Consider the following 16,853-nt stretch of genomic DNA (forward strand, 5'->3'; position numbering starts at 1 on the left):
TGCAAGATCATGACCTGAGCCGAAGTCGGACGCTCAACCTACTGAGCCACCCAGGCGCCCCACAGAAGACTTACTCTGGATTGAAATGTGTTACTTCCAAAGGATTTCCTGTTTGCCAGTCACGTTTCTCCTGTTTTGTCAAAACTATCACTTCATTAAAAACCATCGGGACAAAGGATACCAAGCACAGCATGGGAAATGGGCAGCCACTGGCTGCAAATGGCATTGATCTGAACTTTAGGATCAGAATGTCGTGCCTCCCGGGCTCCAATCTTCAATCCTAAAGAAGTCACGATCCTATCAATTTTTTCTTTGTCCCTGTAGGAAACATACAAACAGGGAGGTCACAGAGAGACACCCAGGGGCAGAGAGGAAAAGGAATGCCACATTCGGACACCCTTCCTCCAGACACACTCCTTCCACAAGAACTAGGCACACTTCGGGGGCGCCTGGGTGGCTCAGTCGGTTGAGCGTCCGACTTCGGCTCAGGTCATGATCTCACAGTTTGTGAGTTCGAGCCCCGCATCGGGCTCTATGCGGACAGCTCGGAGCCTGGAACCTGTTTTGGATTCTGTGTCTCCCCCTCTCTCTGCTCCTCCCCGGCTCGTGCTCTCTCTCAAAAATAAGTAAACATTAAAAAAAAATTTTTTTTTTAATAAAAAAAAGAACTAGACACGGTTCCTCCCAACATACTCCTCCTACAAGAGACTAGACACACCTGGAAGGGGCTCCAGCCACAGCGGAGGACGGCTCAATCTCTACTCCGTTCCTTCCAATGACCCCTTCTTCAGAGCCCCTTGGAGCACCAGCCCAATCCCCCTAGCGAGCTATGGTGATTGGAGAGGCAGTTTTATGTACGAGTGCTGGAAGTCACAGTTCCAACTCCAGATAACTCTGAATGGAAATGTACTAAAGCAAACCTTCTTTCTACTTGTATCAGGCAGGTCGGTTCCCAAGTTCCCTGTGAATGATCCTAGATGTCAAATACCCTTTCCACTACAAATACGATTTCATCTCAAACTGGGTTTATACAACCAAAGGTCCAGCGTTTCCCTCCGCCCATCTCGTCTATATCCTCGTCTCAGCCCTCCAGAAGCACAGACTGCTCCTCAGTCCCTCCCACCACCTTTACCTGCACCACGTGCCCTTCCACCTTGGACCCCGGGACCAGCCCATCTGTGAAGGGTCCATTCACTTGCTCCGTCCAGCCCACCTCTGTGAAGAGACACCCATCACGCTGGAAGGGAGGCAAATCACAGCGCCCAAAGACCCAGGACTATAGCAGTCTTACCTTTTCAAGACCGCATCATACAAACTCCATATATTCTCCAGGATCAACTGTACAAATAAAGGTTTCTTTCCTTTCGCCTGTAAAAAAGAACACACGTACTTAAGTTTCCCAATATTCAACAGGCAGCCTACATATTCATTCTCGACGTGTTGTATTAACATGTCTCGTTTCTACTAGAAGATGTTTACTTAGCAGTAAAGTGGCAGAGAGCAGTTATAAATATGCACTAAACAGCCAATAATCTGCAGTCAGTAACAACCACTGTTCTCTTCCTCTGGGAACCAGAGACTCGACAAACGACGAGACCGGCTGGGGGTCAAGTCGCTGGGACCGCCGCCTCCCCCCACTGCCATCAGGGGGCACACGATGCCCACACCGGGAGCTGAAAATTCACTCCGCGTGTGCAGGTCCTTCCACGAACTTCATCCGAACAATGTTCTTAAACATGGAAAACACTAAACTTCAAGGAAGAGGGTAACAGAAAAACAAGAAGCCCTACCGTTTCTCTTACCAAACAAAATCTATGCAAAATAATGGCAAGAGCACCAGGAGAAGGATGCCCTCACACACACAGGAGACAGAACATAAACGGACGCCCCCTTGCTCAAGGAGGTAAAAACTACTGTCCCCATTTCACAGATAGAAGAACGAGACAGAGGCCACAGAGCCGAGACTCAGCCACAGACTCAGACTCTCGACCCACCTCGCCACACTGGCTCCTTTTTAAAATATACTGTTTATGAAAAGCTTTTAATGGCAAGGGGAGATGTTCACAATATGATGTGAAGCAAACCACCAGCTCCGTTACGTAAATAACAGAATCAACTGAGGGATGTATGTCTCTATCCTATGAGAACGCACAAAATTAAAACCATAGCATTAGCAGTGCTGGCTTCTGTTTTTTTCTTTTCCTTGTGGCTTTATATTCACAAGCATTTTCTAAAAGGAACATACGTGCTCTTCCGTGAGAATGAATTTATAAAATCCTGAATTTTACATTAAAACAACAACCCGGCCGTAAGGAAGTATCCTTCGAGGCTCCGTGACTCGGCATCCCCTCTGCCTACAGAAGGAAGGGCTGGGCAGTAGCCACCTCTCCCCGTGAGCACATGCGGTGACCAGCGCTCGGCGGGAGAGAGGCCTCGGCGGAGCCTCGGGGTACAGCAGGCTCCGAGAGCACGTCTCTTTAAACACCCGGTATTTAAAGAACAACACTTGGAAATGAGACACAGGAGCTTTAACCAAATGTGTACAGGAAAAAGCCCCTCGTGGACTGACCCACGTGAACCAAGGACAGTAAAGGTGTTACCGCGCAAGTCTGAACAGGGCGAGAACGCGAGGGACACGTGCCACATCACCTGATCAACCTTCATAATCTTCTTGGCCTTCATATTTATGTAATAATCTCCCCACAGGGTTTTCATAAGGACTTCTTTTCTGATGCCAATTTTCTGACTGTAGATTCTGGCAAAGTGCTCGATCCTGGAAGGAAATCAAGTGTTCTCGTCACTGATAACAATAATCAAGTCCGAGCGCAGCTGACACTTGGAGCGTTTCCGAGGCAGGTTCAGCGGACTCTAAACGCACCGCGGACGCAGTCGTTTCCACCGTCCGACAAGCTGGTACCGGCACCCCCGCGTTTTACGGCAAAGGCGGCGGTGCCGAGATACCACGTAGGTACCACCCGACGCGGCTGCCCACGCCCCCGGGCACTCGCTCTGCGTTCGCAGGAATCAGAAGGCGTGCGGCCGCTCCCCGTCTTACGTCCGCACGTGTGAAAGCAGCCAAGAGGCACAGGGGCCGAGGAGATAGGGCCCCGGCTGCCCCCTGCAGCTACGCCAGCGTTAAGCTCTGTCTCAGCCCCTCCCTGCTCTGGGTTGCCCGTTGCTCACAAAGGGAAACCGCCGGAGCCAGCCGGAAAAGGCCTTTTGGCATCCTGGGTTAAAAACATGCACAAGTACTCAACCCTCCCGGGCCCGCGGCGAAACCAGTTGGCACCAGCTTCGCTCCCCGGCCACGTGAGAGCAATAACCAGACAATTAAGGGCACCGCATACAATGTCGGTGCCATCCGGACGGAAGACCTAGGGGAAAAAATCTCTTCTCTGCGGGGAACAGCCTATTGAGCGTGAGCTGTGAGTCCAACTCTCAAAGTACCAGCATCTTGGAAGATGCCTGCCGTTCTCCCGCCGCACAAGGAGTCCAAAGGCAACACAGTCCGGACAAGTCTTTACGCACTCGTCAGCAGCCGCGGTCGTGCCAGAACCAGGGGTTAACCGCAACCTTGTCCTGTTAGCTGACACTCTCCGGCGACAGCGGAGGCCTGGGACGAGCAGGAGGTGGCCAGAGGGGAGGAAGTTACTAATTATGGTCGGAGCCGGCAGTGTGACAAGGGTCAGGCTGCAGCTTAGAAGCAAAAGCAGGCGCAACAGAATCTGAAGATAAACACCCAGTGTCCCCCCTCCCTGGGGGCGAAGGGAGAGAAAATACCCAACCGGGAATCAAACTTCAAGATCTATGGTTACAGGCCGCTGACGCTCCGGAGTTGGCCTCGACGGGCCACGACCTCAAAGCAATTGGCGATTAGAAACTTCATTTCCCGTTTGACCCAACACCTATTTGTTCGGCTGAAGTTTTTTAAAAAATTTCCAAAACTTTAGTTTCTATTGCCATGTTATTTACATTTATTATATCTATAAACTGCCTACGCTCTAGACATATGCTCCATATTATCATTGCCACACTATTACAATTTTTTTTATATTTGAAGGAGGGACCCCTCCTCTCCATAAATTCGTGCCTCACGGCACAGACCGACAGCTTTCCCGCCGTGGAAGGCTGGAAGGAGCAGCAGTGGTCTCTCTCGCAGTAGCAGGGGCTACTCCACATATGAGGAGGCCAGGGGCCGAATGCACGCAGTTGCCGAGCCTCCAAACAGAAACAGACTCTGTCCTGCTGCCCGCTCCAGGGCCCTCCTCCCCGGCTTCCTGTGGTTAAGCACGCTTAGAGCAAGGCACAGAACCCCCCTCCCAGACACAGGTCGGCAGACCCTACCTCCCCGTGGCTTTCTGCTCATCAACACCTGACCCTGCCGGGTACGGTGCAAACCTCCACGCAGACGTGCAGCCCCGTTCCGGAACCCCCAGGAGGGAGACCGCGGAGGTCCCAGCACAGCCTCCAACCCCACTCCACCCGAGAGCCCTAACCTTTACGGTGATGGTGATGGTGATGCCTGTCAGGGCCTCAACGGATAAAGCCTGGGTCTGTTCTTACATGGTTAAAACTGAAGATAATGACTGTGTGACTAACACGGTGAACTTTCAGTATTTTCAAAACTGCGTTGTTGTTGTTTTTTTTTCTCTTGCCTGATACAGGACCGATTTTTGTATATTCTTCACGGACACTTAAATTCTGACTTTAGTTATTATGCGATTCACATGGTTTATGGTTTCTCTGGACCTGTTAACGGTCTGTGATATAAAATCTTCCCGAAGCCATACACATTTCTACCTCTACTTCTGTTTTTGTCTCATGCACTCTGTTGTTGTGATCACTGACAGAGAATGAACCTCTTCACTACTGAAAACTGTCCATTATCCACATAAAAAGGATCCTTACGCCACGATACATTTGTTATAAACTCTGCGTTGTTCATCAAAACTGGTGAATTTTCTTTCTGCTCACATTTGATTGACATATTGAGCCAAAGCTTTGGTATTTATCCTCTGTCAACTATGCTATTTATCTATTCTGTGTAGCAAACCTTTGGGTTTTTTTTTTTTAATGGAATCTCCTTTGCTTCCTTATTTTTTATTATTTTTTGAGTGGGGGTGGAGAGAGAGAAAGGGGGGGAGAGGGGAGACAGGGGAGGGGGAGAGAGGAGAGGGAGGGAGGGGAGAGGGGAGGGAGAGACAGGGAGAGGGGAGGGACAGAGAGGGAAGAGTGGGGTAGAGAGAGGGATAGAGGGGGAGGGAGATTCAAGCAGGCTCCATGTTCAGTGCGGAGTTTGATGTGAGGCTCCATCTCAGGGCTGTAACATCACGACAGGAGCCAAAATCAAGACTTGGCCTCTTCAGTGACTCAGCCACCCAGGCACCCCTGGAATTTCCTTCTTTTCAAAAGCTCTCCTCGGTGGGGGATTTCATGCATTTAGTGTCCTAACTGTTGTGACCAGGGGGATCTCTAGTGTGATTTCTGTTCGTGCTTCTGGGATTCTTTTAAAACATTGATTTGTGGTACCCAGACTTCTGTATCTTCTTTATCTTGTCCAACCCTGTGTCAGAGATGTGTCCTGCTTTTCACTTGAAAAGTGGTAAACTTAAAGCTTCCACACCCTCAGACTTCTACCAGAATCATCAAGTACAGCACAGGAAGACTCCTGTCCTCCTCAACTCCTTTCCTAGGCCACGTTCCTTTACACACACAGGCACAGAAATCCTTCGAAATCCTGGTTCTCATCCTTCCCATTCTTTTTCATCCCATAGTTACCATCAGATCGGCTTAACATCACCACTTCTCCCATTAGTGCTTTGTGCTTTTATTCATGTGTCATTAGATAGTCGTCATTTTAAAATGATGACAATTTCTCCATTCTTGGACTCTATTTTAATTCACTTCCTCCACCGAGCACCTCCAGACGAAGCTCCGGGAGAGACCTGGCGACCTGCCGGGACCTCCCCATCTCCCGCCCGTCCCCCTGCACGGCAGCACGGCCAAGGGTGAGCTAACTACCGGGTCACACGCCCTTTTGCGTCAAGCCGCCCCGTGGGTTGATCTCAGCTGCAGGATCTGAGAACACCGGTGTCCAAGGACAGACAAAACCGCTTTAGGGAGGACGTCTTACTGGCCCTTCTCTCCTGTCCCTGTTTTACAGGGTTGGGGCCTCAGTTCTACTTGTCTAAAACCGGAGCCAGATTCCGGCCCATGCCAGTCAGCGTGTCTCTGTGTCCGCACAAAGTGTTCTTCCGGATCCACGTCTGTCTCGGGACAGGCTGAGGCCCCTCGCCCAGGCTCGGCTTCTAGTCACACTTGATCCTGGCCCGCCCCTGACAGCCTGCAGAGTCAACCTCCCCATTCTGAAACGTGCTCAGTCCCCACCTCCAGTGACACACCAGGTGCCCCGCCTTCCCTAGTCGCTGGCACGCGGCAGGAACGTCTACAGGAAAGCACCTCGAGTGCCTTCATTCCACCACCAGCTTCCTATAAATCAGCACATCCGCTTGCCGACGGCGGGCACGGACAGATGTCTGCAGGTGACCCAGCCTAACACAGGGCGACCCGCTCCCTGACGGAGAGCACGTGAAAATGTCCAAGGTCGTGAGGGACACAGCAGCCACCCCCCTCCATCCGCGCGAGATTCTCTCTCCACCCCTTCTCCTTCCACAGTAGGCTTCCGCCAGTTTCTGAGATTCAGACTAAACTTTGCATAAAACATTAACACTATTTATGGAAATCACTCCAAGGAAAGGACGAGCCCCCCACCCTGTGGCTCACTGGCAAAACGCTTACGAATCAGGAAACTAACAGGTCTGACTGGTTATGTGACCGAATCAATCACTGTACTTTTTAGCTCAAAAAGTTTTCAGAAATCATCTGAGCCCAATATTCTTATGTTTCAGAAGAGGAAACTGAGGCCCAAAGTGACAATGCTGCCAAGTCCTCAACCGTGTGTGAAAAGTACACATTCTCAGCGGGTCTGTCGTATCCATTCTCTGAATTTTCTTATGACCTTTACAGGCACCGAGCGGACTATGGTATCTACAACCGCTGGCAAACCAACAAGGAAAAATCATGGTATTAGACCCGATTTCACTGTCACGGCAAAATCTGTTCTGTCAAAAGGGAGTGGAGGGCAAGTTCCTATGAAAAGGCGGACAGAACAGCCAACGCTGGCTGGGCTCCTCCCAAGCCGTGCACTCTGGTCCATTTCCGATCCCTTCTTCCCTCCCATTTCCAAACCGACACGTTTGGCGATGGGCTCTGTTCTCACCTGGCGCACTGCGTCTGCTTCTGTCATCCTGCGGTACGTGCAAGACGGAGCCCACGACTAGAGTGAACCTCACGGCGGCCCCACAGCTGTTGACTCAAGCGCAGACATTTCTCCCCAAGTAGTAATTCTTTAATGTTTGGATTTTTGGATTCCACGAGTCAGTAATGGTTGTAGTTAAGAAACATTATCTATTGCCTCCCACAATCTAAAACTGACGTCACTATGCCATGGCTCCCGCGTGTACCTATCCAGAAGGGGCCTGCAGAAGGACCGAGAGCCCACGGAAGTAAGAGAGCATAAACCTCGGTGTCGATCGGTTCTTCCACTTAGTGGCCGAGTGAGGGCAAACGATTGCTGGATGTCTTTTAGTCGTAGGTACTAAATCGTAACGTCTATTTAAAAGGATCATCCTGAGAATTCAATGAAATGATTTAAGCAAAATTACTCGGTCAACATTGAGCATGTGCACATTCTCAACAGACTTGGCTTCTTTCCACACGAACTCCTGCTAGTGCAGACAATACGCGTTACACTGAACGTATCTGCTCATAAATAACCTCCAGAGGATATACCAGAAACTGCCAGGGAGGTAATTTCTTGTGGGGAAATGAAATGAAATCCTAAGGGACAGGGTGGGAGACTTTTCATGATCTCCCATGTACACATTTTTGTACCTTAGGAAGTTTAAAATATATTCAAAGAATAGAGTTCCAAAAAAATCATCTGTACTTAAAACCCACAAGGAGATGCAGAACTGGTTCAATGTTCAAAAATCAATGTAATCCACTATATTAACAAGTTAAAGAGGAAAAATCATAGGATTATATTAATTGCTACAAAGCATTTGACAAAATTTGACACACATCCGTAAAGATGACTGAGAAAAAAGGAATACAGGGGAATTTCCCCAACTTGATAAAGAACGTTTAAATTTTTTTTCTGACTTTTATTTATTTTTGAGAGACAGAGAGAGAACGAGCAGGGGAGGGGCAGAGAGAGAGGGAGACACAGAATCTGAAACAGGCTCCAGGCTCTGAGCTGTCAGCACAGAGCCCAACGGGGGGTCTTGAACCCATGAACCGTGAGATCAAGATGGGAGCCGAAGCCGGACGCTTAACTGACGGAGCCACCCAGGCGCATCCCCCCTTTTTAAAAACAAAATTTTTCTAAAGAACATTTAAAAATAACCTACAAAATGGTGAAAGACCGAGCACGTTCCCACTAAGATCAGAACAAGGCAAGGATGTCTAGTCTCCCCACTCTTCCAACAGTCCTGGAAGCTCTTGCCAACACAGTAAGGCAAGGAAAGAAGAAAGCAGCACGGTGAAGGAGGAAATAAAGCAGTCCCTATTTGCAGACGAGGTGACTGTCTTGTAGAAAGTCCCAAGGAACCTAGGGAAAACTCCAGTATGTGAGTTTAGCAAGGTCACGGTATACAAGATTAGCATACAAAAATCAATTAACTGTATTTCCAAAAAGTAGGGATGAATAGGTGAACACCAAAATTAAAAACATAATACCACTTATAATCGCTCAAAAACAATGAAAACTTAGGTGCAGAACCAATACAACATGTACAAGCCTCATACGATGAAAAGTACAAAATGCTGGGGCGCCTGGGTGGCGCAGTCGGTTAAGCGTCCGACTTCAGCCAGGTCACGATCTCGCGGTCTGTGAGTTCGAGCCCCGCGTCGGGCTCTGGGCTGATGGCTCGGAGCCAGGAGCCTGTTTCCAATTCTGTGTGTCTCCCTCTCTCTCTGCCCCTTCCCCGTTCATGCTCTGTCTCTCTCTGTCCCAAAAAATAAATAAAAAACGTTGGAAAAAAAAAAAAAAAAAGAAAAGTACAAAATGCTAACGAAAGAAATCAAAGAAAATCTAAAAACAAAATGAGTGTTCCTGCATTAGAAGAGACGTCGTAAAGATGTCACTTCTCCTCAAATTGATATAGAGGTTTCCCCCGTGCATTTTCCATATAAATCCTAACAAAAGTTTTTTGCAGATACAGGCAAAGATTATTATAAAATGCATATGGAAAGCCACAGATCCTCAAACAGCAGAAACCACTTCCAAAAAGCGGAACGTGAGCAGACACAATCTACCCAATTTCGAGACTTAACTAGGTACTCACAGTAATCGAGATTAGGTGCTACTGGAGGAAAGACAGACACATAGATCAATGAAACGGAACACTCAGAAACAGCCACACAAGTATGTCCAACCGATTTTGACAAAGGTACAAAAACAATGGAGGAGGCATAAGGGTGCTGGAGTACTCAGACATCCATAGCCAAAAAGAAAGAACTTGGACCCTAGTCTCACATCTTACACAGAAAATTAACTCGGAATGGATCACAGACTTATTAATTTTTTTTTAAATTTTTTTTTTTAACGTTTATTTATTTTTGAGACAGAGAGAGACAGAGCATGAACGGGGGAGGGGCAGAGAGAGAGGGAGACACAGAATCTGAAACAGGCTCCAGGCTCCGAGCTGTCAGCACAGAGCCCGACGCGGGGCTCGAACTCACGGACTGCGAGATCATGACCTGAGCTGAAGTCGGCCGCCCAACCAACTGAGCCACCCAGGCGCCCCTAGATCACAGACTTAAATGCAGAAAGTAAAACCATAAAACTTTTAGAAAAAACTGAGAGAAAATCTTCAGGATCTAGGGGCCATGCAGAGTTCTCAGACTTGACTTTTAATGTTAATTTATTTTGAGAGAGAGAGAGAGAGAGAGAGAGAGCAAGCAAGAAGGGGGGGGGGAGAGAGAGGGAGAGAGAGAGAGAGAGAGCAAGCAAGAAGGGGAGGGAGAGAGAGGGAGAGAGAGAGAGAGAGAGCAAGCAAGAAGGGGGGGGAGAGAGAGAGAGAGAGAGAGGGAGGGAGGGAGGGAGAGGGAGAGAGAGAGAGAGAGAGAGAGAGAGAGAGAGAGAGAGAGAGAGAATCCCAAGAAGGCTCCTTGCTGTCAGCACAGAGCCCGATGTGGGGCTTGAAATCACGAACCGTGAGATCATCACCTGAGCCAAAGTCAGATGCTTAACCGACTGAGCCACCCAGGCGCCCCCTGCACTACAGATTTTATTTCAACGTTTTTTTTTTGTTTTTTTGTTTTATTTTTGGGACAGAGAGAGACAGAGCATGAATGGGGGAGGGGCAGAGAGAGAGGGAGACGGGAGACACAGAATCGGAAACAGGCTCCAGGCTCCGAGCCATCAGCCCAGAGCCCGACGTGGGGCTCGAACTCACGGACCGCGAGATCGTGACCTGGCTGAAGTCGGACGCTTAACCGACTGCGCCACCCAGGCGCCCCTGCACTGCAGATTTTAAAGCTCCCAAGAGAGTAAACCTTAAAAGTCCAATCGCAAGACAACAGTCCTGTTCTGTAACTATGTACAGTTAACTACACTTATCGTGGTGACCATTTCACAGTATATACAAATAGAGACGCATTCAACTAACAGGACGTTGTACGTCATTTATACCGCAATTAAAAAAGAAAGAAAACAGAGAAGAAAATGAGCAAAGGCCACGAAAAGACATCTCTCCCACGGATACCCGGGTGACAAATCGGCGACACATCGGCACACGGAACGATGTGCCACCAGACCGGCGGTCAGGAAAACACGATGAAGACCGCGGTCACGTTCCAATACACACCCATGTCAGGATGGCTTAAAAAAAAAAAAAAAAAAAAAAAAAAAGTGACCACGCCAAACGGTGGTGACACGTGGAGAATCCAGACCAGTCACTCAGACGCTGCCGGCCGGGACGTGAAATGGTTCGCCCCCTCGGGAAAACAGCTCGACACTAAGCACACAACACACGGCTGCCACACGACCTAGCGAAAGCACTCCCGCGCGTTCACCCCAGAGAAATGAGAACTCGTGTCCCCGAAACACCTACCCGGGCGTCCGGGCACGCCTGTGGCAGCTTCCCGCAGAACGGCCCCAAACCGGAAAAGAGCCAGGTGTCCTCCAATGTGTGAACAGTTAAACCGTGGTAGGTCCACACCGGGGAACGCTACTAAGCAATAAAAAGGAACCGACTGCCGACACGTGCAACAACCTAGTTAAGTCTCTGGACAATTACACCGAGTGACAAAGCCAATCCAGAGAAGGCTGCAGAGTGTTTGATTCTGGTCCTATGACATCCTTGAAACGACACCTTACAAAGATGGAAGACATTTGGCTGACCGCGAGGGTGAAGGTGGGGCCGGGGGTGCGAGGAAGCGGGTGTGGGCACGTGAGGGGGTCTTTGCTGTGACACACTGTGTCGACGTCAACATCAGCGCGGGGCGGGGGCGGGGCGGCGGGTACTGGGTCCCGGGTACAGGAGGACTCTAGCCTTTCTTGCAACTACATACGCGTCGGTGATCGTGGCCAAACAAGAAGCTCCACGGAGAAGACCAGCCTTACACACAGTCCCCGAGGGGAGCTCGGGAGGCTCGGACACTTACCCGAAGCCCCAGCCGTCTACCGCACTTGCAAACACCACACCGCCCTGATCCGGAGAGAAGTAGAGGTGAGAATCGTCCGTGTCCTCCAACCCAGCACTCCAGTCATACACTTGCTCTCCTCGTTCAGAACCTGGATTCACCTGGGACTCAGTCTCTCTCTCTGCTCTCTCTTCTAGGACTTTCGAAGTAAAAAGAGCTCCCGTGAGCGCGTTAATCTAGGAGAGACGGTGAAAGGCGGAACGTCACTCGGAGGCGTAGGAGACGCGCGGTCGGGGATCACCGGTCACGCTGGGCTCCCGGGAATCACCCACAGGCGGAGGCGAGGCGCACAACACTGACTAACTTACAGCCCTCTCCTTCCGAACCCAGCGAGACTAAACCGGAAGCTTCGGAAAGGTCACCTCTGTGACTGGGAATGTCACGCCAACACGAGGGGGCGGTATCTGCGGCCTGTCTCTAGCGCCGGGCCTGGCGTCACTAGGGACTCACGGTCCCTAGTGAGTTCACAGGCCAGTTCAGAGGCTGAGCCCCCGCTCCCCCCGCCAGTTCTCACACCTGGACTTTTCTCCACTCTCGTCAGGCCCCCTTCCCGGCCACCAGTCCCCGACTCTTTCCCTCCCAAGTCACCACCTCATTTCCTACCGCAGAGAGAAAATGGAACATTTTATTCAGAAATCCTGCAAGCTACCCCAATTCCAACCTGTCAGCCCGTTCACGGCTGCAAACGCCACTGGCCCGGGGCCACGCCGGTCCGCCTCCACGGGGCACCGGATCCACTGATCCACTCTTCTGCGCCGCTCTACTCTGATCGTCTCCTCCCTCCGGCCAAGAAATATTCTCAGTTGGCCTCCTCAGGGGTGCCCCACCGTCTTGAACAAAGTTCAAAGCCTCAAGCCTGGCACACGAGGGTCGCCATAATCTAAGCCCCCGATCCCTTCCGACTCCCACCTCCTGCCTCTGCCGCACGTGATCTCATTCTCCAGGTAGGACCAGCGTATCGTGCTCTTTCTGGCGTTTACAACCTTGCACATCTCATCCCCTTTCCTAAACGCCCCGGCCATATCCCCACCTTTTTCCATCTTGAAGCTTCTGCTGCCACTCTGCCTGACTCTCCCCGCTCCTGACCCAGTCTGGGTGTGCTGGCCCTCAAAACCACGCCTGGGGCTTCGCATGTTCTCCAAAGTTCTCCTTAAAGCCTCCCCACCGCTGTGAGATCTTCGAAAACAGGGATTCTGACCTGTAGTCACATTCGCACCCCTATCACACAAAGGACATCCCAGAATTCACTGTTCAACACGCAGCTATGTAAATGTCGGCTGGGGAAATAAATGAATGACTGGGTAAAATGTTATCGAAAAACAGATGCTAAAAAAACAAAAAAAAAAAACCAAAAAAAAGAAAAGCCTCCTAATATTGCTTCAGTTTGGAACCAAACTACAAGATTTTAAAGGACAGCACTAATCCTATTATCCACGCTTTGTACCCGAGGATGCCTCCAGGAGACGAAGGGGCTCCTGAGGGGAGGCGTGTCCCGTGTCCCCTGTTGCAGCACGAGGACTCCAACACATGGGGATCTCAGATGGAAACGCTGTGTAAAAGCGAAGTTCTGTGGCAACGCGTTATTCTCAACTTATCAACTTCCTTACAACTCTTCTTTGAGCCCCAAGTTTTAAAATGTGGAAGGGAAGGATGAAATACCTGCTCTAGGATATTCTTGAGGTGAGAATAGGCCTCCTGGGGGGTGAATTTCAGCTCCACTATCAGGCGATCTAGCTTATTAATCACTAAAACCGGACGGATGTTCTCAAGCCAGGCTTGTCGCAGAACAGCTTGTGTCTGGTGAAAACAGAAAAGAAAATGTGAAACTCACGATTTGAAATAATTAAAGCACCTTAAAAGACCCTGATTAACAATCAGCTCATTTGCATACTCCTTTATCACAACTCAGACAACACCGTTCACACAGGTGCGCTCACTAAGCACTTAGCACGGACTCTGGTGTCTGTGACACAGAAGCAAAGAGCTACAGACAAGAAACGGTCTTTGCCTTTGAGGAACTGATAAGTTATTTAAGAAGGGTAAGTTGTGCAGAAAATAGCAGAATTTGGTGGAATTATACACACGCACACACTTTTCTGAACAACTAGAACACAAATGCTCACGTTGCCAACACACAGGCCCCCAAAAACAGAGCCTTCCCCCAGAAGGCCCACGCACACCTCCCTGCCCACAATCCCCTCTCAGAGCGAACCGCTGCTCTGCTATTCTGAAGTCAGGTGCATTAACACCACTATCCTTTCAGGACAGAGATGAAGGCTCTGTCTCGCAAGTCGGGGGACCTGAGCCCTCAGGGCTCGGAGGGGAAGCAACAGGACAATTACGGCACAACTTCTTGCAATTATCAAATTTCCTCCATCTGAGTAATTTAAACTTTTTATTATCCTTCTTTAAAAATATTGGGGCGCCTGGGTGGCTCAGTCGGTTGAGCGGCCGACTTCGGCTCAGGTCATGATCTCGCGGTCCGTGAGTTCGAGCCCCGCGTCGGGCTCTGTGCTGACAGCTCGGAACCTGGAGCCTCCTCGGATTCTGTGTCTCCCTCTCTCTGCCCCTCCCCTGCTTGCACACTGTCTCAAAAATAATAAACTTAAAAAAAATTTTTTTTTAATTTTTTTTTAATGTTTTATTTATTTTTGTGACAGACAGAGACAGAGCATGAGCAGGGGAGGGGCAGAGAGAGAGGGAGACACAGAATCCGAAGCAGGCTCCAGGCTCCGAGCCGTCAGCACAGGGCCCAACGAGGGGCTCGAACTCACAGACCACGAGATCATGACCTGAGCCGAAGTTGGACGCTCAACTGACTGAGCCACCCAGGCGCCCCAAAATTTTTTTAATAGTAAAACGTACGAGGGTATGTTAAGAAGTAGGATACAAAGGTGACGGCGTTTTATAAGATAAAACGTAAGGCCTCCAAACAAGGCCTTATAAGAACCGAGCCTGGAGAGCTACCGTAAAGGCCAGGTGTCCCACCACACACCCCCTCCTTTCCCACTGAGGCGGGGGGAGAGGGAGGGGGCGGGGGGGGGGGAGGTGGCGGGGGTGGAACCACAGCCCAAGAAGCCCACAGAAGAGAATCTCACGCGGGGGAGAGCTGGATTGGTCTCTTGCCATCGACGACCTCTCATGAGAATCCTCCTCAAGTTCAACACCCCCAGACTTGGCCAGATCCTCTCTGAGAGGGCATCGTAGACACTGCCAAGTACTGAAAGGGACGGTCATCGTCGCTATGATCCCTTCAAGATGTGGGTGACTGACTCCATCACAGAACGTTCTCGAATGAAACGTACAGCCCACTTTCCGCCAGCAGAATGTCCAGAATGGCACACAGCCGTCCGTGCGGAGTCCCTCCCCCCGTCCCCGCCCTCCTCACCCAGTGACAGATCCCCACATCAGGACCTACTACCTGTGGGCAGACTCCTTCCACGGCATCGACCACGATGATGCAGCCGTCACACACGCGCACGGCCGTGGACACCTCGGAGGAGAAGTCCACGTGTCCTGGAGAGTCTATGAGGTTAATCAGGTAGTCCTCACCACCTACAACAGAGCCAGAAAACACACATTTTCCGTCGTGCGGGCACACAGCGCTCCCTCCCAGGCATTCACAATGAGAAAGGGGCCGCGAGACACAGTAGAGCTGAAGAAGCCAAACAGGTCGACCCACCACCGTCGCCCCGACGTGGGGGTTCCCGCCGACGGACCTCCGACCCCAAGGGGCATCTCTCCCTAACGTTGCCGGACTTCGTTCTTCTAAAAGGGGCCACTTACTAAGGGCTTCCGTGAGCCAGGCGCTGTGCTAGACGGGCCCCAGGACGCGCAATCCCACGTTACTGAACCCTCGGCGGGGCCCCGTGAGGTGAACATTACCACATTCGCTCTACAGGTTGGAAGTGGAGACCGGCAGAAAACGCCGCCTGGGTGTAAAAGCTGGTCAAGAGGGGCCCACCCAGGAAATGCCGACTCAAAAAGACACAAAGCACGTGGCTGCTGCTTCCCTGCAAGCTCACAGAGAGCAGGGTGTGAATCTGAGACTTAGACACGCAAATCCGGGGAGTCGCTACGCGCCGAGCAGCGCGCTACGTGCCGCGTGCACGCGCGGATCACCCCCTTGAGGCCTCACGAGGAAGAAGACCATTCAGCTTTTAGGAGGGTGATGACCATGCGATTTGTCCCAAGCCCTGAAAGTCCCTGTTCTGTCACACCCCAAGTCAGTCCCACATCCCATTAACACCCCTAAGTCAGTTCCAGACAGGCCAGGACGATGAGTCACCCTAGGGCACAGACATGTCACCGCCAGATCGCAATTAAAGAAGCCATGGGCTCCAGAACTACTCCGGAACCCAAGGGCCGGACTTACACCCGGAAGGCCATTTAGACCCGTTTCCCCCCCATCCAGCTAGAACACCGGCGACGTGCCTTGCGCCCCAGGGGACGGGGCTAAGAGTGACCACCACCACAAGGGGCACGGCCAGGGCTCCTGTCCTTGGACTCTCAGGGCCTGGCTCTGCCCCGAGCATTCTACACATGCTGTCCTGCGTTTGCCAGCCCACCACCCTTTGAGGCTGTCGCTACCACGAGCCCGATTTCGCAGAGCGGGACTCGGGCACAGAAGAGCTCCGCGTCCTTCTCAAGGACTTCTAGGTAGAATGCAATCCCAGGAAAACCGCCTGAGATCTAAGAGTCTAGAATGGTCGTGTGGCAGTTAAACCTGGCAGACTCCAAACACGTGCTTTAACCACCCCACTCAGGACGGCACCAGGGTTCACGTCTCCTGCCCAGACTCCACCGGTCGGGGGCTTCTGAGCACCGGGTTAAGGATGCCAAGGCGCACTGGGGCTCGGTGCGAGAGACCGCCATCAATTAGCAACAGGCTGCTCCTTACACATCCCTACCCGCAACGTGTTCCCGGTCTTCTCGTGCAAATTGCTTTACACGGATTTCTGGCTCCGCTGCCCCCACCGGGGACGGCTCCGAGCAGACGGAGGACCTGGACAGCCCCAAAGAAGACCAAAGCTGTCAAAGACCCCGGGGCCCTGGGGCAGTAGCCCCCGGGCCTCAGTGGGGCC

At 51.1% G+C, this 16,853-nt stretch overlaps 1 protein-coding gene across 2 annotated transcripts in view; it reads right to left on the reverse strand.

Moving 5' to 3' along the window:
• Positions 1–16,853, reverse strand: part of EFL1 (elongation factor like GTPase 1) — a 122,320-nt gene that overhangs the window by 91,160 nt on the left and 14,307 nt on the right. For both annotated transcript variants that reach the window (XM_058736399.1, XM_058736398.1), the window contains 6 exons: positions 15,191–15,324; positions 13,429–13,566; positions 11,731–11,945; positions 2,650–2,773; positions 1,292–1,368; positions 182–318 (listed from right to left, as the gene is read on the reverse strand). In XM_058736399.1, the coding sequence (XP_058592382.1) occupies positions 182–318; positions 1,292–1,368; positions 2,650–2,773; positions 11,731–11,945; positions 13,429–13,566; positions 15,191–15,324 (825 nt within the window). The remainder of the gene's footprint in view (positions 1–181; positions 319–1,291; positions 1,369–2,649; positions 2,774–11,730; positions 11,946–13,428; positions 13,567–15,190; positions 15,325–16,853) is intronic.

The sequence above is a fragment of the Neofelis nebulosa genome, chromosome 7 (assembly GCF_028018385.1).
Source record: "Neofelis nebulosa isolate mNeoNeb1 chromosome 7, mNeoNeb1.pri, whole genome shotgun sequence".
In the NCBI taxonomy this organism is placed as follows: Eukaryota; Metazoa; Chordata; class Mammalia; order Carnivora; family Felidae; genus Neofelis; species Neofelis nebulosa.